Source organism: Lynx canadensis, chromosome A1 (genome assembly GCF_007474595.2).
Source record: "Lynx canadensis isolate LIC74 chromosome A1, mLynCan4.pri.v2, whole genome shotgun sequence".
Lineage (NCBI taxonomy): Eukaryota > Metazoa > Chordata > Mammalia > Carnivora > Felidae > Lynx > Lynx canadensis.
Window position 1 is genome coordinate 27,079,331 of NC_044303.2, and position 26,342 is coordinate 27,105,672.

The 26,342-nt window shown below is 42.3% G+C and overlaps 1 protein-coding gene across 1 annotated transcript in view; it reads left to right on the top strand.

The window, feature by feature from the left end:
- Positions 1 to 26,342, top strand: part of ENOX1 (ecto-NOX disulfide-thiol exchanger 1) — a 451,396-nt gene that overhangs the window by 227,798 nt on the left and 197,256 nt on the right. Inside the window, 2 exon segments of the mRNA XM_032591194.1 lie at positions 16,140 to 16,283; positions 17,156 to 17,293. Of these exon segments, the coding sequence (XP_032447085.1) occupies positions 16,140 to 16,283; positions 17,156 to 17,293 (282 nt within the window).

Consider the following 26,342-nt stretch of genomic DNA (forward strand, 5'->3'; position numbering starts at 1 on the left):
TGTGTCCTAACGTTCATCAAAAAGCTGACTGAGTGCTTCAAGTCATGGAAACGTGTCCTTGCTACTTTTAAGCTTGTTATGATTTAGCAAATTATGGGGAGGGCTTATTATTTCCTTGAATTTGAAGGCAATAAACTCGTGTGTGCTTTATTGACAATGTATTGGTATTCGGTGTCTAGCATTATTTATTTGTCTCTGGCAAAAAGTACAAGGCAGGAGGCTGTTCCCTTGAGTTAATAATGGCGTTTAGATCTAAAACAAAACAAAACGAATAAAACAAAAAGCTTGAGGGTCAAAGTAGCAGCCAACGACAATGACCACTGAAATGATTCATAAATTAATCTCAGAGCCAAGATGAGAGCTAAATTACATACAAATCTTTAAAACATCACCGTCATTTTATGTCTCAATGAGCCCAGGGAAATCATGACCCCTGGTGATGGTTTTGTCATTTTCGTTGATGATGTGGTGAACTTGATTTGTTTGAGGCATTCAGTGAATTCGTATGTGTAAAACGTAGGTTTTGGGGGCACCTGGGGGGCTCCGTTGGTTAAGCGTCGGACTCTTGATCTCGGCTCAGGTCATGATCTCATGGTTCACGAGCTCGAGCCACACGCCAGGCCCTGTGCTGACCGCGTGGAGGCTGCTGGGAATTCTTTCTGTCTCCCTCTCTCTCTGCCCCTCACCGCCCCCCTCAAAATAGATAAGTAAGCATAAAAATAAGTAAGTAAAGAAAGAAAGAAAATGTAGGCTTTGCTGTTATTTAGGTTTGGTGACACCAAGAAGATTACAGTGAAAAGGTATTTTGTTCCTCGCGGCTCCTTGAGAGCATGCTACATAGCCCTTGGGCCACACAGCGGGGGCACCAAGATCAGTCAGGAGGCTGAGGGAGCGAGAGGCAAACATGAGCCAGAGGCTTTCTGGTGGTTTCTGAGGGAAGGAATGAGTGAAGCGGCGTAAGCAGGTTTGGGATTGACTAGTGGGAATTAATTACGGCAAGCCCTGGGGTACAGAGGTTAGCTCTAGTTGTCTGGACCCTGGCCCTGGGGTGATTAGGACGGGGGGCAGGGGGAGCGGTATGGTGTGTGAGCCCCTCACAAAAGGAGACGCTTGAGTACGGGAGCTCTGGTTTGGTAGGTTCGCATTTGAAGACTGTGCTTTCGGGTGGGTTGTTTGCTGTCTCTAGGAATTGGCTAGCCCCAGAAGGGGACAGTCCCTCCAGTACCAGCAAGGCTGTGGACGTCAAAGCATCGGGAAACACAGAAAATAAGAGACATGGTTAATACGGTGCGCACGCGCGCACGTGTGTGTGTGTGTGTGTGTGTGTGTGTGTGTACACAAACACATTCATAACATTTATTAAGTGAATTTGTGTAGGGGGAAAGGAGGATGCGTGTCTTCCATGTACCAGGCTCTATATTGGCTGACGGAGACTTAGCAGAAAAAGCATAACTTTAAAAAAAATTTGTTTTCATGCTTATTTATTTTTGAGACGGACAGAGACAGGGAGAGAGAGGCAGAATCTGGAGAAAGCTCCAGGCTCTGAGCTGTCAGTACAGAGCCCGATGCTCAAACTCCTGAGCTGTGAGATCGTGACCTGAGGGGAATTCGAACGCTTAACCAACTGAGCCACCCCGGTGCCTTTTTTTCTTTTCTTTTCTTTTTTTTTTTTTGGTAAGAAAGTGAGAGTATAAACAGGGAAAGGGGCAGAGAGAGAGAGAGAGAGAGAGAGAACCTCAAGCAGGCACCACGCTCAAGTGCAGAGCCCAACACAGGGCTCGGTCCCACGACCCTGGGATCACGACCAGAGATGAAATCGAAATCAAGAGTTGGATGCTCAACTGACTTATACATAACCCCAGGCGCCCAAAACAATTTTTTTTTTTAAGTCAGCCTGCCCTTACGGAAGACCAACTGATCAAGACATAATTATGTACTATAACCTCAGTTTCTGAGAAATCCTGTAGAGGAAAAAAAAAAAAAAAAAAGAAGGCTGGTAGAAGGAGGGAAGAACTGGTTTTAGGTAGGTCAAAGAAGGCCTGTCGGCAGAGGGTGGCATTTCAGCAGAGAGGGGACTAAAGGGAGAGAGCAGGTGGTTGTGCAGGCATCTGGAGGAACCACAGGCACACCGTCACTGAGAGAGCATCCAGCTTGGAAGGCTCAAGAAAAGTAAGCGAGGTCTGTGTCCTGGGGGCCCCGGGAGAAGGGACACTGTAGGGAACGGGCCCGCAGAGGTGGCCAGAAGGCAGATTCTGAAGCACCTTGCGTGTCATCCAACAGTGATAGAAGCTGTTTGTGTATGTTTCTGTGATGCTAGAAACCTGAGCCATGGGAAGACGAGAGTTAAGCTTTAGCCTCAAGATGCAAATTAAGGGGGCACCTGGGTGGCGCAGTCGGTTAAGCGTCCGACTTCAGCCCGGTCACGATCTCCGTGAGTTCGAGCCCCGCGTCGGGCTCTGTGCTGACAGCTCAGAGCCTGGAGCCTATTTCCGATTCTGTGTCTCCCTCTCTCTCTGCCCCTCCCCCGTTCATGCTCTGTCTCTCTCTGTCCCAAAAATAAATAAACGTTGAAAAAAAAAATTTTTTAAAAAAGATGCAAATTAAGTAGCCATCACCCCAGTCTATTTCCTTATGTTCTACGCTCTTAATTTTTTTAACATTCACTTGACATGATTAGTTTGTAAATGGGGAAGCGTAATACCTTTCTCCCCAAAGTTTTAGAAAATTTTTTTTTACAGTTTAAAACAAATCAGACAAATAAAAACTTCTCCATACAATAACAAAAGGACAGCAGCGTTAGGTCATGACTTTTTCTGTGCCATCAAGTTCCTTGGTGTTTAAATAAAATGAAATACAGTTTTAAAAACTGCCACACTTCTGTAAATCTAGGAGAAGAAAAAAAGACCTGTGAACAATCAACAATTTGCTTTTATTTTCTATTAAATCGCGGTGTTTTTTGCATTTGGTATCGTTTACTGAATATAAAGTAAAATCCACTCACACTCCACTTACCATAAGCGTGCCTACAAAGAAAACCTCATTTCAAATCTAATTGTGGACATTGTTCCTTCGTTAAAAATTCATAGGGTTTGTGAATGTGTCACAGAAATACTAGAGTATCATTATTTCCCCAGCTCTTTTCCCACTACCAATTCTGATCAGAATTTTAAAACACCCATATCTCCGAGGAAAAGGAAAAACAAGAAACAAGAAAGGAAAGAAAGAAATTATGAATATAAATAGAAAAACCTCCTGACCAAAGATGCTGAGATTCCTGACTTTGTTTCGGTGTATGAAAATAAAAGGACAGGGGCCAGCAGTCTTCTGTTAACTTCAACCTCTCCCTCTCAGCAAACTTTCAATGTGGTATTAACTAATAGCTGGGCGATTGTTTCAGATAAAGGGAGGAAACTGAAGAGTCAGCAGCTTGCTATAGGTGAGCACCTATCCACCCACATTGGCAAGACCTAAGTCCCACACACGACCACTTGTTAATATGGTGCGTGCTGTTGGAGGCAATGGATAAGACAGGCAATGCTTTGGTTAGCCTCCGTGTTGAGGCCCTGTTGGTTTATACTTTATAAGCTTTCATTGATTTGGGTCAAGAATATACAAGTACAAGAATACTAGTGGAGAGTATAAAATAAGGATACCTGACTGCATGTAACAGAACTGTGATCCATGGGATGGAGGAAATGTACTTTTCTGGATTTCATTTACATTTACAACCATTGTGTTATCTTAGAAGTCACCTTTTCTCCTCACGTGAACTTATTTTGGCTATTCAACTCAGCAAGGAGCTTGCAAATTCAGAAACAATTTGTGCTCCATTCAGCTCTGACGGGAAGAATACAACTGTACCCTTTATTTTAGCCTGCGTTACCTTTTCAGTATTAACTCACATTTTCTTTTTAATTTTCCCGCCCTTCTTAAAATGGCCTGGGCATCTGCTTGGTTCCCAGGTGTGTGTTCTAACAACAGATAACATATCCAAAAGGTCCCTGCCATTGTCAGCCATCGTTCTGAATTTCCTTTATTGGATTAGGACATTAAGATGCCACTACAAGTTTGGGGCACCTGGGTGGCTCGGCCAGTTAAGCGTCCGACTTCGGCTCAGGCCATGATCTCACGGTTCATGAGTTCGAGCCCCTCGTCGGATTCTGCTGGCAGCTCAGAGCCCGGAGCCTGCTTCAGATTCTGTCTCCCTCTCTCTTTGCCCCTTCCCCACTCGTGCTCTGTCTCTCAAAAATAAATAAATGTTAAAAAAATGTTTAAGATGCCACTCCAAGTTTTTCCCACCATTTGATCTGCTGGACCACAGGAATTTACAGACCAAAACAGCAATGTTACTGCCAAGCCGCTACCACATACAGAGTCAAGCCACCTAATTTATTATTCTGGTGTCACGTGAACCAGCAATGAATTAAAACCAAAATACTGGTAGAAAAAACAGAAAGGCCAGGATATGCACTTTTCAGTGGGGGGAGGTGGGAATAGCAAATGTGAAGACATGTTCACAAAGCTGCCCTTGGTGGAGTTTCTGCTGCTGTTTTGAAATCGAGAGAATTCCTTTATGAGAACCTGCCTGAAGGCATCTGGATTTTAACTACCAAAATATCTGACAGTGTTGCCAGTGATGAGTCCTTTCTTTCAGCTCTTCCGAAGGACATTACGTGTTAGCCCCTGAAATAACTCGCTAGATGAGAATTGAAGGCATAAGGTGGGAAAGCTCAGGGAACAGACCCCAGGGAACTTGTGGCAGGAGCTCTGCTATGATGCTACCCTGTGTAGTTTTCCAGGAGAGGCCGGAGCAAGAGGGAAGTCCCCAGCTGGGTTCTCGGGGGTGCGGTCTATCCTTACTGAGCTGAAAAGTAACTGCCACAAGGGTGATGATGAGGATGATGATGATGATGATGATAAGCCCATGGCGGGACTTTGATTCAAGCATATGTCTCACAATAACATAGGTCCTCGGGCCTCCAGCACCTCCAATATGTCGGTGATCCCTTGGACCAGGGATTAGAAGTTGGGATTTTTGGTTTACTCAGCTCATGGCTTTACCCAGCTACGCAGGACCTTCACTTCCTGCTTCTGTAGCTCTTGTTCATGGTGGACAGTTGAACCCCTGGCCTGCCTTGTCACCAGCTGCCACTGTACCAAGATGGCCTGTGTTAGAGACACCATGTCAGGTAGAGGTAAGAGAAGTAGGGCGAGAGGAGGTGTGGGCACAAAGGGGTAAGGAAAGGAATAGTAACCCTCCTTTACCTCCCAGCCGTCCAGTTCAGATGGCCATGACCAGCCTCTCCATCTTGCCATCCTTATCTGTCAGTATTGTATTTCGTTAGGTAGTAAAAGCATGGTGGGTTGGAAATGACACATAGGAGCTACCCACACAGGGGTAACCGTTCTGGGCATCTTTGGTGGTGACGATGCTTGCACCAAATCCTCAGCTCAGATCACAGATTTACCCTCAATATATGCATTTTGACAAAGTTAAGCCCAGTTTGAGCCAAGACATCTGTGAGACTTACTCACAGGTGAAACCTAACCTCTAAGGCTACACATCAACTGTAGGTAGACATCTTAGGTGTCTGTGCCCCATTCGCCTTTTCTCTAAATGCACAGTTAACATTCTGACTTTAGGAAAAATGTGCTTCTCAATAAAGCATTGGCTTTGAGATGTTTTCCAGCAGTGATTTCTGATTTGTTCACATTTGAGCCTACTTTTGTCACTGTAGTACAGAGGCCAACATGGCTGCTGGGGACTGGGGAAGGGCCATGCAAAGACAACAAAGCTTCCAGGTCCTGATTACCAGCGGATCCTCAGACTATGGCTCTATCTTGCATGGCAAGGTCTCCCGGTCCCGGCACAATGCTGGTCCTGGCATTTTCCCTTTGAGCAACTCTGGCTTCATGTTTACCTACTGCTCATAGCAATTCCTGGTTTTAGCCTACCTGCCTTTTTTGTGGGGGTCGGCAGAGGGCCGAAGGGGTGAAGGGAGGAATCTTAGTGAGCCTAAGCAATACACTAACGGATAGTTGTATCCAGAATCTAATTGTTGTTGTTGTTGTTGTTTTCTTATGATAGGCAAGCTCCTAAAAGTATCTAGTTTGCGATGCTACTGCAAGCTAATGCTTTTTTTAATTTGCAAACTCTTTGAAGACTGGGTCTGTGTCTTGCTCACCATTACATTCCTGATCTCAAGCACATTGCCTTCATTCAGCAAGTATTTAATAAAGATCTGCTGAGTGACTGTGTCCCCGGGTGATGGAAGTAACCCTTTACCCCAGACTTCTCTGTCAAACCAAGTCAGTCAAACCAAGGAGGGATTCCTGGTCTGGCTCTTTGTTGGGGAAAACCTCAGTTCTCCAAATCTATAACAACGTAGGCCCGGGGGAAAACACACTAAATCTTGGGGTTCTGCCATTCATTAGCTTTGCAACCTTGGGTAAATGATCCAAAGTCTTAACTTCCTGAACCTTTTCATGCTTCTAGAAAGTTGCTAATGATACCTATCTCATAGGTTGTGGTTGATATTTCATAAGATCAAAGGTGTGGGACTGTTCTATAATAAGCTCTTTTCCCAGTGGGTGCCTCTAGGGGAAGGGCTGAGGGAATGACATCCTCCCTTGACTTTACAGACTTTGCTTTTTGAACTCATTACAAATATTAGTGCTCATAGTAATACCTTGAAAATAAGAATGTCCTTACAGGAATATTTATTTCCATCTCCCTAACCTATCCTGGAGTTTACTCTCGGATGGAAACGAACTGTGTCGTTGCATTCCACTGCTGCAGATCGCCCTACCGGAAAGAAAGGCCAGTTGCGTCGGCTGGTAGAACGGCATCAAGGGTTTGGGGAGTGTATTTGAATGAAGGTGGTGTCTCTGGTTAGGAAGAGGACGCTGCATTTAGTTTTATGGTGATTATGTGTCTCTGCTCTGTCTGCCTTGTTTGTAGGTTATTAGCAATACTCTCTGTGTTGCAGAGATGGTGGCAGGTTGATATGTTGGATGAGTACGTGAACACATGTCTACTTGATTACGCAAGTAATAAAGTCATTACTTTGATTGCATTAATGGTCGAGGCCTGGTGAATGTTTGCCATTGGCAGCCGCTGCCACTTTCAAACGCCCTCACATCCCCTGCGCTGTTTTACCACCACTGGGTGCTGGGCATTTTCTGAGTCATTATTTTACAATAAACATTATCTCATAATAAACCGTAACACTTACAATTGCACACGAATAAGAGCATCAGAGAGCTTGAAGAGCAGGATATCTTTTTCATTAAGGCTAGAGAGGGGGAAAAAAATGCGATAGTGCTGGTGGGGATTCATTCAAAATATTTGTTTAGGTTGGGTTTAAGCCATCTTGCTGGGAAAATAATAAACCGTGGTAGCAATCGCAATATTCTGTAATTCCCACAAAGCACATTCCGCGTAATTTCTTTTTTATAAATAATAAAACCATAAGTAAATATGATGACTTTAAGCTAACATGAAATTGCATTCAGTAACACGGGCCAGATGTTTTTCTCTCATATCTGTTTTTTAGGGTCAGTTTTTCTCCCTCCCCTACCTTCCCCCGGTAAATTTGTAAGTCGTCTGTGAATAAGTAACCGGGGATGGCGTTTAATCCTGAACTGAGGTTGGCAAACGTAAAGGGAAAATTTAGCTTTGTTTATCTCACACGTAGTAGGCAGGAAGGAGACAACGTCTCCGAACAGCCATTTAAAACTTTTGCAGACTTGACGGGGCGCCTGGGTGGCGCAGTCGGTTAAGCGTCCGACTTCAGCCAGGTCACGATCTCGCGGTCCGTGAGTTCGAGCCCCGCGTCGGGCTCTGGGCTGATGGCTCAGAGCCTGGAGCCTGTTTCCGATTCTGTGTCTCCCTCTCTCTCTGCCCCTCGCCCGTTCATGCTCTGTCTCTCTCTGTCCCAAAAATAAATAAACGTTGAAAAAAAAAAAAAATTAAAAAAAAAATAATAAATAAAACTTTTGCAGACTTGAATGGCCGCCGCTTGGCTTTGCTTTTGGAGGCCTCACCCCACGTTGCACTTAACATACAAAATGCATTCAATGTACTCAATGTACCTGGCATGCAGTATGATTTTGTCTATAGGACTTTTGGACAGGATTTCTATAATTCTGCTTTTGAAGTTATCTGCCTACAAGTTATTCCTCTCATTTAAAACCAGCTCTGGTTTCTGCATAATTATGCAGACTCAGGAGTTTTTTGCAACATGAGAAAGCCCCACTTGCGAGTGATTTTCAACTCTAATGATGTCTGTGTGACTGTTAAATTTGATAATTAGAGAAGTTGTCATAATACAAAATTTCTAGGTGTTTCATTAAATAAGTACTTGGTTTTGGTAATGCATGTTTTACTGTATGTTGACATGAAACGTTTTCAGCTCTCCAAGATTATTGTGCACCCTGTGCCTTCAGTGCCTAACTGATAACACAGCCACAGTTAGAAAAACAGGCTACTTTCCCGGGGCAGATGAGTCGTTGATCTGGAAGGCTGGAGTAGGAGAAAAGATTCTATTTGAGGATCTTAGTCCTCCAAATGCCATCCCCTTGTACGGAAGGATTTCTGTATGACATTCTTACGAGGTACGTATCTCCTCCTACTGACAGCGAGAAGGGGTGTTAATGGGAGAAGATAGAGTGGAGGGTAGCACATTTATACCCTTGTATGGAAATCTGTAACCAAGATAGAGAGCAAGGATGGAATTACAGCTGTGGCAGCAGCATTTTTCAGGGACCTTCGGCCTTGTTTTCAGCGCTGGAACCTTCCCATCAGCATCTATCCCGCCCCTCTGTTGGGGGCAAGAGCCTTCGTGGAGCTTTCTGTGTCACAGAAGCCTGGCTGAGATCACTGTGTACAGTCAGTCCTTACCTCCGAGGATGATCCTGACCTCCAAAAGCAGTTAGAACATAAAGCCTTCACCACGAAAGAACTAAGACAGTCTTTCTATTAGATTCTGAGTCACGAATGTCCCTAGAGGCTAGACCCATCTTCCTGTACACCCCCCAACCTCTCGTCTTGGGAATCTGAATATCTTCGGGCCCAGAAGGCCTTCCTCTTTCTGAGCACCTCCGTTTGAATCTCGGTGAACACTGCCAATGGCACCCAAGCTTTGACCCATTTCCCCAGAATGCTCCCTGCTCAACCTAGAACTTTCCAGTTGGATATCTTGCTGCACATTCATTTGCTCCAACTAGCCCACCCTCATGAGGTAACCATACCATCTATGACTCCCCATGGAGTGAAAAGGACTCTCCCTAGGAACCCAGGGCCCCCACCATCCTACTCACTGCTTTCAGACCATAAACAAGGGCTGTGTGTGGTCATTTAGAGAAACAGAAAACAAGGTCTCTGGTCCAGGGCACCCCACTGGAGGCGGGGTGTCCTGCTGAGTCTGGAATACCTGGGGCGATCATGACTGCAGGGTAATACTTCATCCGTCGTGTTGCAAAGGCATCATTAAGAGCCCATTAGTTTAAAGAGTAACCAACACGTTGTTTGTGACCCTACTAGGAGAAATGTTAAACAGGATGGGCAACTGGCTCAGGCTGGTCAGGATCTGATCTGGATTTTATTGCAGGTAGATTTCCATAGATTAAAGAGCTCTAATCAATTTTTTTTTTTTTTTTTTTTTTTTTTTTTTTTTTTTTTGAAAACAGATCATTCATTTACCAGAGTTTGCAGCCATTTAAGGGTCAGTTATTCACTCACTACAATTAAAATGTTCCACTTTGTAGCTTAATATGTTTTTCATGGTTGGGTCAAGGTATAAAATGAGTACATAATGAAAAAACTGAGTACAACAGAGCACAAATTATAGAATGATACTGTCTGCTTTCCCTTATATAAGAAGATAATAATGTTTACAGAAATTGCTTTCTGTGTGTAAGTGTGGCCAAAAAGACCAGCATGTGACCTACACTATACATGCATTAAAAATTGTTCTTTGATCATTGGCAGTGTCCATGGTTTATAGACCTCACGCTTTTGAGGAATGTATCTTCGAAGCCTGAAATCTACCTAAAGTCTATTTCGGAGGTGTTACCCGTCTTCCAAAAGGACTCTTTCCCCTGGTCTCTGTGTTGCTCTTTCTCTGCAGCCCACATCTTTGCCATCTCAATCGAAGCTTCTGTGTAGTTATAGCATTGTATTTACTTTGTCCCTTCAGTAGGACTGTTTGAATGGGAACTTGAGAACAGAGAGTGCAAACAGAAAACAAACTTGTCAGGTGAGGGAAAATGCGAATTCTCTGATGTGCCCATATTTACTTTCATAAACTTGTCTGAGACTTACTTGATTGGCAGTTATGCCTCAATATCCCCGTTCAGGGGACAGAAGAGTCCCTTTCCCAGGGCCACACATGGTTGCAGAAGCAGAGTTCAAGAGCTTATTTTCCCCACAAGGGCTCAGCTGAAGGGTGAATGTGTGAACTGTTAAGGCTGAAACAGTTTCCTGCCAGTAACATTTTGGGGACTTCCACATCTGGGGGAAGCTGGAATTAAGGAACTCTAGGGTTTGAACCTTGATGTTCTATGAACCTGGGTGTGGTTGTCCTGAATCCTCAGGGCGTTAGAAAAAGCTTTGCTGAAAGTGAGACTCTTCTCGTTTTAATGGATCCAGCCCTATGTTTATGGATGAGATTGCTTCCTTTAATAATTCACTCAGCAGCAGAGTCAGCAATGATAACTTTCCCTATGCTAGATGTATTTTGGAAGGTAGAAAACAACGTCTGACAACATATTGTGTATGTGGTTGATGGATATCCATCAATGGGAGGTATGAGTTGACCCATTACATGTTTCATAAACAGCCTTCAGGTATAATATTGCCCTTCTCAGAAAAGCTGAAATAATCTAAGTGTGGAAGCTCCTGTATTTTAAAACTTGCCTATATACAGACTTTGAAATTACATATTATCATAGTAGTATCTGGTCTTATTTCCTTTTCTGTCTTTAACGGAAAAAGAAATACTTTATCCCTAAGGTCTCAAGCTTTCTCTTTTATTATTTTGTTCAATTTAGAAATATAAAATGTAATATTTTTTAAAAGAATCGATTTCCTGAAAACAAAGTAATTTTACCTCTGTCATTTCTCTACACTTAAAAATGTAATGCCAAACAGTATTTTACTTTGCCTCCAAGGACTTTATCTACCTCTCATGCCCATGCTGGTTGAGTTGTCTCTGGCAAATTTGGTAATTTTGTTTGATTTCATGATTTCAGAGGAAACCTTCTCTCTCATTCATATTCTCTGTCTGTCTCTGCCTCTGTCTGTCTGTCTGTCTCTCTCTCTTTCTCAATGTTGAGTTTTTCAAAGACAGACATGTCTTGGGTAAAACCTTATCATCCATTCAGTAACCGTTTCCTCCGTAACATGGAAGAATGACGACTTGTAGTTTAAAACTGGCTGCTAGACAGAATGGAAAAATGGAGGATGCAAGCTCAGATCCTTAATGATATTTTGTGTTTGAGAAACGGCCAGACCTGCTTTCTTTCCTCTGTAGTACGTGCCAAATGGAAATTTTTCCTTTCTTCCAATGATATCACTTCTTTAGCATATATGTACGTATGTGCCTTTATTACACTAACGTACTGTTTAATGGGTCTGGAGATGCTGTTATTTATAGATTTCAGCTCATTCAAAGAACAGCTGCAAGAAGTCTCACAAAAGGGGAGCACCCGGTAACATGATTATGGCCCCACATTGGTTGCCAGGGAGGTGTGGAATCTTAGATCGTGAAGAATGACTTGTTAAGTGCACCAAAAGCTTATCTGGAAGGGTCTGACATTTTTAAAAATTGTCTTTCTGGGGCGCCTGGGTGGCGCAGTCGGTTAAGCGTCCAACTTCAGCCAGGTCACGATCTCGCGGTCCGTGAGTTCGAGCCCCGCGTCAGGCTCTGGGCTGATGGCTCGGAGCCTGGAGCCTGCTTCCGATTCTGTCTCCCTCTCTCTCTGCCCCTCCCCCGTTCATGCTCTGTCTCTCTCTGTCCCAAAAATAAAATAAACGTTGAAAAAAAAAATTAAAAAAAAAAAAAATTGTCTTTCTTTGACACTTTAAATTTGTCTGTGTTCTAGTTCCCAACAACAATTTCCCCTTTTGTGTTCTTTAGTTTTCAAACCTCCAGCCTTTGGAATTGGACCCTGGAACTGAAGTTTATTCCTTTGTTCCTTTATTATTTCCTTCTTTCTCTTTTTATTTTCCTTTTTGGTTACCTTCCTTTCTTCTATGACTGAATTCACTTGAAAAACATATGTGTGTGTGTGCATATATATACACATACAGTTTATATATAGTTTTAAATATATTTTATAAATGTATAAACATACTATAATTATATATAATTATTACATATAAATAACATATAAGTATATATTATTTACTTTAACATCAAACAAAATCATTCTGTTAAATTTTAAAAAATAAAATTTCAATACTTAAACTCATCTCTACCCCCATTTTATAGCAATCTATGCTTTGTGGACAGTTACAGATGGGTTTTATTATTCATAGGGTGTGTGTGTGTCCTTGGGACACGTGAAAGTTGGACAGGGTTAGCAAGAGTTGTGTTATTTACGGTGAGAAAAGCTGTGCTGTTTGTTTGTTTGTTTGTTTCTTTTGAGGGAGGAATGGGGGAAAATAGTATTTTCATAGGCTTGGTGAGTTTCAAAAATTATTTGCCCTGTTGATGTAGCCCGGTGAAATCCTGAGCATAAATCGATCTTGTTGAACAGTTATGAAATTGGGTATGAGATTTTGTATGTGCATATACCTTAACAAAGAACAGGTTAGATTTCATCTGAACCCTGGACAGTGCTGTATCATTAACCTTGGCATTTTGTACATCCGATTGGTTTTGTGATGATCTTGTCTTACTAAAAGCTGTAAATTCAAACTGCTAATTTCACAATTAGTCATCAGTTTCTTGAAAGCTTTCATAGTTGCATAAACAGAAAAATAGCCTAGAGAAGAAAATTCATACATCTTTTAATTCACATTGTATTATTTTATAAAGGATTTGTGGAAAATAAAGAAATATTCTGCTACAATTTAGGTGTGGCATAGAAAACTAGGGCAGTGCTTACTTTTAGAAATATCAAGTGTTACTCGCTGTTTTAGAATTAATTACATAATTATCCCGTAGAACACTGAGATCCCAGGGTACCTTCCTAGAAACACTACACTTCCAAATAAAATAATAATAATTAGCATCTACTATATTCCAAGTGCTTTATTAGCTATAATTTTTTAACTCCCCACATCTCTGTGTGTAAGTAAACACCATTAACATGATCAATCTTTTCTATAGTTTAGAAATAAGAAAACTAAGGCAGAGAAATGGATTTGAATGATAAATTAGGCATTATGGCTTTGAGTCATGTAAAGAGGCAGGTATTCAATAGGAACGATAGATGTGAGGAGAGTATAAAAATTACTCTTGCAACCATTCATAAATTACTAGGTAGTAATTAATTTAAAATATCATCTTTCTTCCAAGCATCAAGGAAATTTACATTTTTTTTAAAAATTGCCTGGCTTCCTTTAGACTCTTGGAAATGCCTAAGAGGTGATACAACTTACTTTGGAGTCACCATTCTAGGTACATGGCAGCTACATGAAGTTGTATGACATTGAAACCATTGGTTGGTAGATTGAAGGCATGTAGTAAATTAAGTGTCACAGAGTCTCATTAGGGGATAAATTCAGGTTTACATCTTACATCTTGCCAACAAAGCAATGACTTTTTTTGTTTGTTTTTTATTTGTTGTATGACACAGTAACAGTTCATTACTGTTCCCAATGTAACAGCATTAGTTTAGGATGGGCACGAAAGTGTGGGTGGGCACTACGGGCCCCTGGGATGTTTGATGCCCCCATGTGACACTATAATCACTGAGGAGAAAACTACCTTTGGAACAGACAGTTATAGAGCCATGGAAAGCTAACGGCATCCCTCAAATACTGTTGCAAAAAGGCAAGGGGAAACATGGCAGGTCAGGTACCATCCCTACAAAGTAAAGGGATGTTCTTTGATGTAATATTCCAGAACTGCAGACTCATTGGACAGAAAGTTGTGATTAATGCCCATTTGGAGAGAACCCAAACTGGAAGGAAGCCAGCCAACTAAACTTCATTTAGGGAGATAAGTAAGACAAATGGTGACCTTGCAACGATCTGAAACAACTCTACTCCATGGCCATTTGAGCAAAAGAATGAACAGTCTAGCCGGACTCTGCTGTGGTGATCTGAACTGGTTGGAGGTAGACAGGGGAAAGTGCTGTGAGGTTTCATCATAGAAATATAGCTGGTGTGTGGGTAGCCAAAGGACAGACATTTAGATCTGTTATGTATTTGTTACTGAGTTCATTTTCTATGGTGAGAACGTTGTCTGATGGCATCCATTGCCGTGGTGAATAATTGATTCACCACAAGTGAACAAGGTCTCAATTCATTTGGGTAGTAGAGTTTTTGGTTTTTTTTTTTTAATTTTTTAATGTTTGTTCATTTTTGAGAGAGAAACAGAGCATGAGTGGGGGAGGGGCAGAGAGAGAGGGAGACACAGAATCCGAAGCAGGCTCCAGGCTCTGAGGTGGCAGCACAGAACCCCATGTGGGGGGGGGCTCAAACCCATGAATTGCAAGATCATGACTTGAGCCAAAGTCGGACACTTAAACTGACTGAGCCGCCCAGGCGCCCCATGGGTAGGTGAGTTTCATTGCAAGGTATAAAGCATTTGTCTTGAGTGCAGTTTGCTCTCAAAGTTGGAATCGTTTTCTATTGAATGATGATGTATCATCTGCCAACAAGCTATTGGAAAATATTCCCCACCATCTCATGTGCCCCTCTGGTCGAGGGCTAGGTGTTTGTGGAGACTATGGAAACAATTTGCTATCACCCACCTATCCCTTGAAATACTGAAATCTGAGCTTCCATTTGAACTAAACTTATAAAGTGTGAACTAGACACACACAAACAGACCATCGCATCTAATTCTAAAATACCCAATAGCAAAAACATGGGTTAGAAAAACTTCTAAGTTTATACCTAAATAAAAAGAAATAATTAAACTGTTACATCAAATCCACTTAAAATTCAAACTTCGCAGATCCCACACATAAGCGGTATATTTTGCCTTTCAGTTTTGAACTGCTGAATGTTCACTTAAAATACGTGTGCATGAAAAACACTGTATGTATGAATGCTATGTTTTTGCATTTTTAAGGATGGGGGGAAGGTTATTTTATAAATAGCGGGCTATAGAGGGACTCTTTCCTTTGCAGCTTTATTTAATGCTTTATTATTTGTTTTTACTAGAAGAGTGCTTTGGAAAGTTTAACAAAAATATGTGCATATAGATGTATGTGTGTGTGCGTGTGTGCTTGTGTGCGTGCACGCGCATGCGTGTGCGCTGTGAGGCTAGGGAAAACCCAGACCCAACAAACTGTGGCCTGTTCAATTTATCTTCATAGAAATGAAAGAAACAACTGTGTCTCTTTGCTGCCCCAATATCCTCTCCATCTTCTTTTATGAGAGGCGCACTATTCTTTCCCTCTGCCTCTGCTGGCTATTGTAATCTGGGCGCACTCCTTTACCAGCTTCACGGCGAATAGCTCCTGGCTTTTCTCTTCCTCTGCCCTCCATTTCCCCCCCCCCCCCCCCCGAATACATTTCACAGACGACCGTCTTCCAAAATAACAACATCAATTAATTTTTTAACTTAAAGAAAATCATATTTAGCCCCGAGTCTGCCCTCTCCATTGATGTGTAGTGAGTGGAAGAGGCTGTGCCGGGACTGATAAGCCCCGTCTGTGAAGTCTCTTCAGTAGGAGGCAAGGAAGGCCCTGGCCGCTTGCACAAGGGGCGGCTTATTCAGGCAGCGTGGCTCTAGGTGAGCTGACAGCTGGCCCGCCCAGCGCACCCAGGGCAAACCTAGGCAGGGACCGGCTGGGCCGCCCGGGGCTCAGGAAGCGGCCGCTCCCTGAGTCTCAGTCTGTGACTGGAAGTTGTCCTTTGTTGTTCATCGGTTTTTGCCCAGACAACAGTGTTTTCCTCAAAGGCTCCCTCAGCTGACTGTCGTGATCTCTCACCACCCTCCTCTCCCCTTTTGCAGAATCCGATGACCTCCGTGGGGAACCTGCACTCAGCCATCAGAGCGCACCTGCCCCCAAGGATGCTCATAGTTCAGTCGTAGATGCAGGTGGCGTGGAAAGCATCAGCCGGTGTCCCCAGCAGCTTCCTCAGATGATGGCTGCAGGTAAATGCCAGTGGCCCGCCCAGGACACAAACAAGGCGTTGTGAGTTCTTAGGGGAAGAGCTTGCCCGGCTGTGAAAATAGGCATTGAACCGGGAACCTGGAATCCTTAAAGAAATCGGGCCATGGGACTAGCATACATCAAAAATCATTAAGTCAAATTTCACATGTTCTGCTGAGTTGTTTTTTTTTTTTTTTTTTTCTGGCCCTGTGCTCTTTGTTTTTAATGTTATTTATTTGTTTATTTGGTTTTGACGAAAGTCTGAACTTATAAGAAATATTTTGGAAGAGTCATCTTAAGCAGACACCTGCATTTCCATAATGGAATGATACAAAAAGCTTAGAAAGGAAAGAGTATGTTACAAGGTAACCCTGATAAATTCAGTTAGGACCGAACTGAGTCGCTGCTTGGCGACTGTTTTTAAAAATTCTGTTAAATAGCTGGAAGGTGTGCCTGCTCCAAAATTCTACTCATAAATAGATGATGGCATTTATTTTTAGTTTACTGAACCAATTGACTTTTTTTTTTCCCTTACCAAAGGAGTGGTCCTGTTCTGCCTCTCCACCTTAGAACTTAACTCACGTTGTCTCACTAAGAGAAAGAAGCAGTTCCTCCATTTTTTTTTCCAGGAGTGCTTCCTTAATGGCATGCTGTGTGTAACACAAACTACGTGTCATTAAGTTTCCTCCCAGAATGTATTTGGAAACCCTTTATGTTTACGTCTGGAGAAAACATTGCTGTAGATTACAGTGCTTTATTTTCGCGTGGTTGGGGAATGTGCTAAGTGAAGTCTCGCATCTCTAGCAATGTGATCTCCTTTAAAACAAACACTCTTGCCTGTTGACTGGAAGTCACAGTTTGTTTTTCCCCGCAGCAGCTGATGGTTTGGGGAGTATAGCGATAGACACAACCCAGCTCAACATGTCCGTGACCGATCCCACAGCCTGGGCCACCGCCATGAATAACTTGGGCATGGTTCCCGTGGGGTTGCCTGGACAGCAGCTTGTGTCTGGTAAGCTTGGGTTTCAAGGTACTTCGCAGCGGTACCAAAGGGTGTTGGTGACAGGTGTCCAGTAATCTACCCACACGAAAGTGTTGAGCATAGTCAACATGGGGCATGTTTATGACTGGGATTTGTCTGGCAGGTTGTGCTTGAGATTCTTTTCCTCATCACCTTGCTCTCCTGCCCGACAGCTATTCTCAGAAAAAGCCATGTGTAGTATATATCATCTGTGGCATTGCGATATCAATTTCATGTTTTAAATTGCTAAATAGAAGAGCTAACGTTTGCTTTGTAATTTGCAAAACTCCTTCACCTACATTATGCCATCTGATTCCACAGTCGTCTTTTTGAGGCACGTGGATATTGTTTGTTTGCTTACGAATGTTCACATTTCAAAGACGGGGAAACAGAGGGCCAGCATTCAGGTGGCTTTTCCAGCACTGCGGTGGCAGAACTAGAAATTCAACTCAACTGACACTAGTCCACATTTTTCCCGTCACTCTTTGGAATCATAATACGGTGCATTCAATAGGGAAAATGTTTAGAAATGTGCCCAAGTAGAAGGCCGTTTAAAAGATTTCATCATTTAACTTAATACATCTTTATTGAGGACTTTCCGTGTGCTATGGAACAAATACTCCGGGGAAGAGAATAGATATATACATACATAAGTGTTCCTGAGGACCATGTCTCCCTAAATTGCAAAGCACAGCAACAACAACAACAACAACAAAACCCAGCAATTAGAATAATGTGTAGAATCAGGTGCGAAGTGGTAACACAGGCCAATAATGTAGTAATTTCCAGAAGGGTCAATCACTGGGGCTCTAAGAGAAGATATTCTCAGGAGAGTAGGACTTGGGCTGTCCAGAAAGATACATAAAACTTGCAGTATCCACTCATTCGCTCATTCGTTCATTCAACAAACATTTATTGAGTTACTGTCCTGGTGTGGGTGCTCCAGCTATAAACAAACCAGGCATGGTCCCTGCCCTCCCAGAATTTCCAATGGAGAGGTGACAGTCAGTTATTATGTTATGGTCATTGTTACATCAGAGGAACAATTCACTTTTGCCCGTCAAGTCAGATGAGGGTAGATGGTATGCACCAAGTAGAAAGCAGTCGCCATTGGAGAGGTAGTTTCTGCCCCCACAAACCTGTGTATTTTGTGCTGAGGTGACCAAGCATTTGTTTGTTTTTGTTGTTGTTTTTATTGTTTTTCAATAGTGGCCATAGATAGGAAATTCTAAACTAGTTACAGTAAGTTTTATGTGTGTGTGTACCTGTATATGTATGTATATATATATATATATATATATATATATATATATATGTACGTACATGCCCACGTACATATATGTGAATATATACGTATGGGTTTTTTTTAATATCACAAGAAAGAACAGGAGAGAAGACAGGAGACAGCGACAAGTGGGAGACAGAAAAAAGAGAGTCAGATACTGAGTTACAAAACAGTATTGTTAGGATATTTATGAAATTCTCCAAAGTATAAAACTCAACGTTGAGTTGAGGATTAGTCTGGTGCGTGCTGTGTATATATGTGCAGCAGTGACATTTTCTTTTTTTTTTTTTGTCACATGCTTTCTTTGCATTTTTTAAATTTTTTTTCACTATATGAAATTTATTGTCAAATTGGTTTCCCAATTGGTTTCCCAATTTGGTTACCCAGTGCTCATCCCAAAAGGTGCCCTCCTCAATACCCATCACCCACCCTCCCCTCCCTCCCACCCCCCATCAACCTTCAGTTTGTTCTCAGTTTTTAACAGTCTCTTATGCTTTGGCTCTCTTCCACTCTAACCTCTTTTTTTTTTCCTTCGCCTCCCCCATGGGTTTCTGTTAAGTTTCTCAGGATCCACATAAGAGTGAAACCATATGGTATCTGTCTTTCTCTGTATGGCTTATTTCACTTAGCATCACACTCTCCAGTTCCATCCACGTGGCTACAAAGGGCCATATTTCATTCTTTCTCATTGCCACGTAGTACTCCATTGTGTATATAAACCACAATTTCTTTAACCATTAATCAGTTGATGGACATTTAGGCTCTTTCCATACTTTGGCTATTGTTGAGAATGCTGCTATAAACATTGGGGTACAAGTGCCCCTATGCATCAGTACTCCTGTATCCCTTGGGTAAATTCCTAGCAGTGCTATTGCTGGGTCATAGGGTAGGTCTATTTTTAATTTTCTGAGGAACCTCCACACTGCTTTCCAGAGTGGCTGCACCAATTTGCATTCCCACCAACAGTGCAAGAGGGTTCCCGTTTCTCCACATCCTCTCCAGCATCTATAGTCTCCTGCTTTGTTCATTTTGGTCAAGCAGTGACATTTTCTATGGTCTGAACCTGCGTTGATCCAGACCCCTTTTCCCGAAAGCTTACCCAGGCAGATACTTTCATCTACTCACTCGAGAGTAAAGATTTGCATTTTTCCACCCAAATTTTCCCAACTGCCTAATTGAAATGCTTATCTAGCAGAAATTGCTCTTGTCTCCACCTCCCACTTATGTCAGAAAATGTTGTGTAACTTCCAGAGTAAGCCACAACCTCAATAATTCATTATTTTTTCTTTATGATTTTGAGTCTTGTGACATTTTAACCATGACCAATTTATGATTTTCCCGGCAACTTACCATGAAAAGAATTACAGCCCCTGCTCGTTATAGAAGATTTACCGTATCTGCCCTGCATTACGTTCTCTATCTCCTGTACTAGCCAGACTGCTTCAACTGTTTTCGAGCCTCTCAGGGTCTTCCTGGGTGTCCCTTCGTCATTTCTGCATTCTGCCAGGTGAACTGTACTTCACGTGGTTCCTCGGGGCTCCCGCTGACCCCGTTTGTTGGCACTTTCTCAGGGTCGGGTTCTGTTTTATTCACTTAGTGTGTCTGCAGTTTCTTCCAGTCTTTTTTCCACGGAAACATTTTCATCACATTAAATACTCTATTGTGTATTTTTATTAACACCTTGTCCTAAATTAGTTTTTCCATTTTATTGTTTTATATGTAAGAAGTGTAAATAATCCATTGAACAAACCTCCAATTTATTTAACCAGCCTAGTGTTTACATTTAGGCTGTTTCCATTGTTTCACTCTTAGAAGGCAAGTTTGTTTGGAGAATTTAATGTCTTCAAGCACATAGAGAAGGATGTTACCTTTTTTTGTAAAATGGTGATTATGTCTAGTTCATGGGACTGTTGCGAGATTTTAATATGATAGTTTACATGCGATAACCACATAGCACCTACACGTAGAAAGCATTCATTGACTATTAACTCTTATTCCTTCCTTCCTTTTTTGCTCATTTTTTAAAACAGGTAATATTATGTGAACCATTTCCACGCATAGAGCTTTTCAGCAATTAGAATTACTGTCCTTGGATAGACTCCTGTATGTAAAACTAGCAGATCACAAGAAATGAACATTTGAAAGTTCCTTGTTAAATGCTGGGTGGTTAATTTCCAAAATATGCGTATGTATTTAATATTTATTTGCTAATTTGATATGTAAAGATGGCATCCTATGATTTTGCCCTCATTTTTTTTTATATCTACCCTTTGTAAATTATTTACCTCCTCTGTTATTAGTATTTCCTCTTTTGCAAATAGATTACTTTCATACTGTATCCATTTATCACACAGAGCTCAAACCTTTTTGGTTTACATTTGGTTATTTATTATTAAGCATTTTAATCTTTGGAATTCATATTTCCTAAAAACACTTATATAGTCTGTTTTTTTTTTTGCCTCTTAATGTTGTTTTTCTAAAAAAAAAATATGTTTAACTTTTCCTTTATGAGTTCTTTATTCCATTTCCAAATATGAAAAGGCTTGTCCCACCGTAGAAGTTGATATGTATTCCCAGTTTTCTGGGCCTCCGTTGGCTTACTTTTATCTTTTTTTACCTTTCTATCTTTCTTATCTTTTATCAAACATTACATTCTTATGCATATTTCTATCCCATGTTTGAAGTATCTGTTCTGTACCCCTGATCTATCTTTATTCCAGCACCACATTGTGTCAGTCCTTCCAGCTCTATGGAGTATTTATATGACATCTCTTATGCTCTTTTTACTGGACTGCATGGGTAATGCTGTTTGTTTCTTTCAAGGCAGTCACAGAAGGCTGTTTCCTGCTCAGTTCACATGCAGCCGCCTCTGGAATTCTTCGGGGTGCCTGTGGAATGTGAGAGGCAGTCTTTACTGTCTCAGAAGGGGCTTAAAGATTATTTAGTGTAGCCTTCCTTCCAAGAAATCCCCTCTAAAATGTCTCTGACAGGATTATGGAGAGGCTGGATTTTACAAGCACTTGGCCTTCTCCCAAAGTTTCTGATATTTCTAAATGACCAACTACTCTTCCCATGTTTGTGAAAACTGAACTGACACCCAATCCCATTCTCCACCAGTACTTCTGTTTATTGAGAGATTAAAATTATCAGCAAAGGCACACATTTTTCACATCCTCTGCTTTTATCAGAAAGTTTTCCCGGGAAATCAGATCACCCACCACTGTCCCATTGCACCTTTCTGATGTGTTATTGTGGCTTCCACAGTTACAGCTCTTCCATTTTCTTCCCCTCTACCGTCCCCCCGTGTTCCCACCATGATTCCAGCCCCATGCTCATGAACTTGCCTGGCTACCTTCTTCCTATCATGTGCTGCTTAAGATCATCGTATTGAATCAGTTTCTTTTATCTAAAATATACCATTACGGTGTTTTACTCCAGCCCTAAATCCCATACTTCAATGTCTTGGTTTATCTATAGCATAATATTTACCTCCTTATATTATTGTTTCATGTTTATTTTATTCCTCCTACTTTTAGTTTTGTGGAACTTTTAATTTTGTGCATTTCAACACTTTGTGCATTGATACAGATCTAGGTTTTCTAAACTGATCTGTTAGAACACCAGTGCCCTGGGGTTGTTAGGTAAAGTGGATGTCATATAAGTATTTACGTGGTCTAATAGCCAAGGCAAACTCTGGGTTTAAAATAGGTAGATTGCGGTTCAGTCAGTTAAGTGTCAGACTTCGGCTCAGGTCATGATCTCATGGTTCATTGGTTTGAGCCCTGTGTCGGGCTCTGTGCTGACAACTTGGAGCCTGGAGCCTTCTTCAGATTCTGTGTCTCCCTCTTTCTCTCTCTTTGCCCCTCCCCCACTCACACTCTGTCTCTCTCTCTCAAAAAAAATTGAATAAACATTTAAAAAAAAAATGAAAACAGGTGGGTTGCAGAGCACGTGGGTGGCTCAGTCAGTTGAGCATTGAACTCTTGGTTTAGGCTCAGGTCATGATCTCACAGTCCCCAAGGTCAAGCCCCACCCCACGTTGGGCTCCATGCAGGCCATGCGGAGCCTGCTTGGGATTCTCTCTCTCTGCCCTTTCCCCTGTCTCTGCCTCTTCACCCCTCTCTCTCTCAAAATAAATAAACTTAAAATAAAATAAAACAGGTAGGTTGCTTTCTTTGTGAGTTTCTTCAAAGTCTTTACTATGCTCATATCCAATGTATACTTTTAAAGAGTAGTATGTAGCATGCGGGCTTCCCCAAACTTAATTTAGCTTAAAAAAAAAAAATCTCTTGGCATCTCGTGAGATACCAGAATAGCCATGTAAACCAGATTTCTGCCATCAGCTGGGGACATCCTTTTCCACTACCATCCGTCTCTCTATGCTGTTTATGATATCCTGTCTATGATCTGGCACACGGCTTGAGTTATGTTTTCACTGAATAGTGTTACTACCTAACCTCAGGTTTCCAAATAATTCTCTTGTGGTCAAGAGTTTGCCTAAAGCCTTCTTCCCAGTTTTCTCTGATCCGTGTTGTCACTTTCCAGGAGCCCCCGCCATGGGTGTCATCAGCCCAAATCCAGAATATCAGATCATGAGCTTTGACACCATCTGTGTGACCAGCTGCTCCCTTCCTATATATCCCAGCTTCTTTTCCAAAGTTATGATCATCAGTTGGAAGAGTTGAAAACTCAGCAGCCGAGTCCCCAGTTTTTAAGTTTCTTGCCCAGGACTATGTGGGGATTGGTAATATTTCCTGGGTATTCTCTGGCCATGAGCTTCTAGCTTGCTTTTCTCTAAACTTCTTGAAATTTTATTTCCTGATCTCAAAATCTTCCAGCACGATGGAAAACGAAAACAAAAGAAGACTCTGAGCATCATCGTTGAGAGAGCCTCGCTATTACATGCCAGGCTGTCTGTATCCCCTTAAATCATGCCCGTGTTGGGGAGTGCCGCCAGTAACACGTGAAGGGACTAAAGAAAGGAAGTTTGCTGGCTTGAGTATTATTGTCCTCTTAAAAACAAGTACATAGGACAGTTTATCAAAAGAAAGCCCATCTGTGTATCTCTCCTTAGCTGTCGTTGACTTTGATTGGTTGATATCTTTTACCCCAAATGGCTTGACATGCCATTTGTGTTATCTCAAATACGTGTTCTGAAAAGGCATCGCACTTCCCTATTAGCTATGGAAAGACTTTGTCCAAGACAGCGCCACACACCTTATCATAAGGGATTAACTTAGAGCCGTAAAAGACTTCTTCCCTCTTACAAGTATCTGTGAACACGGATTGTCCCTTGGCTTGCACCTGTTTCTTCTTTAAAAGCTCTGAGTTCACCGTCACTGCTTCTGTTACTTGCCACTCGGAGTACAGATCAACTTTAAAACTCATGGGGAGGCCAGGTTGGGCTACGGTCCTCTCTTTCCCCTCTTCCATTCGCTGATGCTTCCACTCGTTTTAATTCCTCTCTGCTGGCTTAGAATATTTTTTCTGCTTTCCTTCTTGGGTTGGTTAATCCTCCCAGGAACACCTTGATCCTCTTTAATATGCCCAGATATGAGGAGGCATGTGTTAAATCCTTTCATCTCCTGGAGCATTGCTCTTAACTGGGATTTATTGATCCAGACATTGTGCCAAATGCTGGGAATAGGGAGACATAGACCTTTCAGCGCCTAGTGGGAGAAACAGAGAAGAGTGAATAAGCTAATACAAATCAACATGATGAGTGGCTCTGCCACGAGGAGATAAAGGGTGCTATAGGATGTCACCGAAGAGTGGTAAGCAGGGACTAGTGCGATTAAAGTTGCATTTTAACGGAGAACTTTTGCAAGTCCTAGAGAGAATGGATGGAGTGTGGAATGGTTGGTGGCAGGGAGGTCAGACAAAGGGCCATAGCAGTTACGCAGATGCAAGGTAATAATGACAGTAATAATCATGGAAGCGGAGATGGAGAGAAGTGAAGGGACCCATGAGACATTTGATTCTAGAAACAATAGAAATTGATGACTGAGTCCTCAGAATGTTAGGGGAGTCATCAGCAGTGATTCCAGTTTGGGAAATCGTGTAAAATGGTATGGTCATGTGCTGAGACGCAGAAGGCTGGAAGAGAACAGGTTGCGGAAGATGGCAAGATTCTTTTTGCATGTGTTGCGTTTGAAGAACCCATGGAAATGAAATGTGGTGAACAGTTAGATCTGAGGGTCTAGAGCTAATGACAGAAGGGGAGACAGGGATGTGGCTTTGGCAGTCATAGGACAAGGACGGTCATTGACTCCTTTCTCCCCCAGTCATACTTTTGCTGTGAAATTATACATAAGCCCTCAGCTGCTCATGCAGGTATCGGTCTAACCTACAACTGAGTCTCCAAGTATCTGCTTCCTCTGTTTCCTCTCTTTTGACCCACTGGATTCCTATCCATTGGTGGGCTCCAAGGTTTGCAATTAGAGAAGTAGTCAGAGATTTAAAAAATGTAATCTAAGAATCTATTCCTGAAACCATCTCATCAGTTTACAGAGACACTCAGATGGTCTTTCTGTTGATAAACCGTCCTACATACTTGTTTTTAAGATGAGACTAACACTTGGGGCGCCTGGGTGGCTCAGTCGGTTAAGCGTCCAATTTTGGCTCAGGTCGTGATCTCGCAGTTCGTGGGTTCAAGCCCCGCGTCGGGCTCTGTGCTAAATGTTCGGAGCCTGGAGCCTACTTCGGATTCTGGTCTCCTTCTCTCTCTGTTCCTCCCCTGCTCACGCTCTGTCTCTCTCTCTCTCTCTAAAAAATAAAGTTAAAAAAAATTTTTTTTAAAAAAAGAGGAGAATAATACTCAAGCCAGCAAACTTCCTTTCTTTCGTCCCTTCACATGTTACTGGCGGCACTCCCTGACACGGTCATGATTAAGGGGATACAGATAGCCTGGCGTGTAATAGCGAGGCTCTCTAAACGATGATGCTCAGAGTCTTCTTTTGTTTTTATTTTCCATCTTGCCGGAAGATTTCTCATTATCAAACATCAGAAAACAAAGAGGGCCCTCGACTTAGATTTCACAATTTATGTACCCGATTACATGTATTGCTGACAGCTCAGTTGCACATTCCACAGTTATCTACCCTCTCTTCCCCAGGACATTAGAACAGTACATTGGTATGTCCGCTCATTCCCCTACCGTATTGCAGAAGGCTCAAAATGTACAACACATTTTACAAGGCCCTAGAGAAACAGCAGTTTATATGACAGGCGACATTCCTGTGGAGCATTCATATTTTTTAAAGAAGCAGATGCGTAAATGCCTGTTTCACGACAACAACAGTGGAGTGTTACAGTAAGAGGGATTGGGAGCCCAACTTCGCTTGGAAGCATTAGCGGCTATTCAGAAAAGTCCCTCCAAAGAATATTTAGGCTAAGGGCCCAAAGATGAATTCGAGCTTACCAGGTAGCAGGAGGGAAGAAAAGGGGAATCCGGGAAGCTGAGAGAATTCTAAAAGTTTATATAAAATGCCCCGTGCAAAGGCCTGGGGCAAGAGGAGCTTGGCTCTTGCAAGGAGATGAAAATGGGATGTGTGTAGGCATACATCCAAAAGACTGCTGGAAGTCCAGAAAGAGATGAATGAAGTAGACGGCCTGGATATACGCACTTGGGGCCAGAGTACCGAGCACCTCCCACCCACCAGGCATTGAGGGGTGCCTCAAGTGCTGAGGGGAAACATGGCTGTCATCCGTCCTAGGGCTCTCATCCCGGTGCTCGGTACATGACGTGTGTGTCTA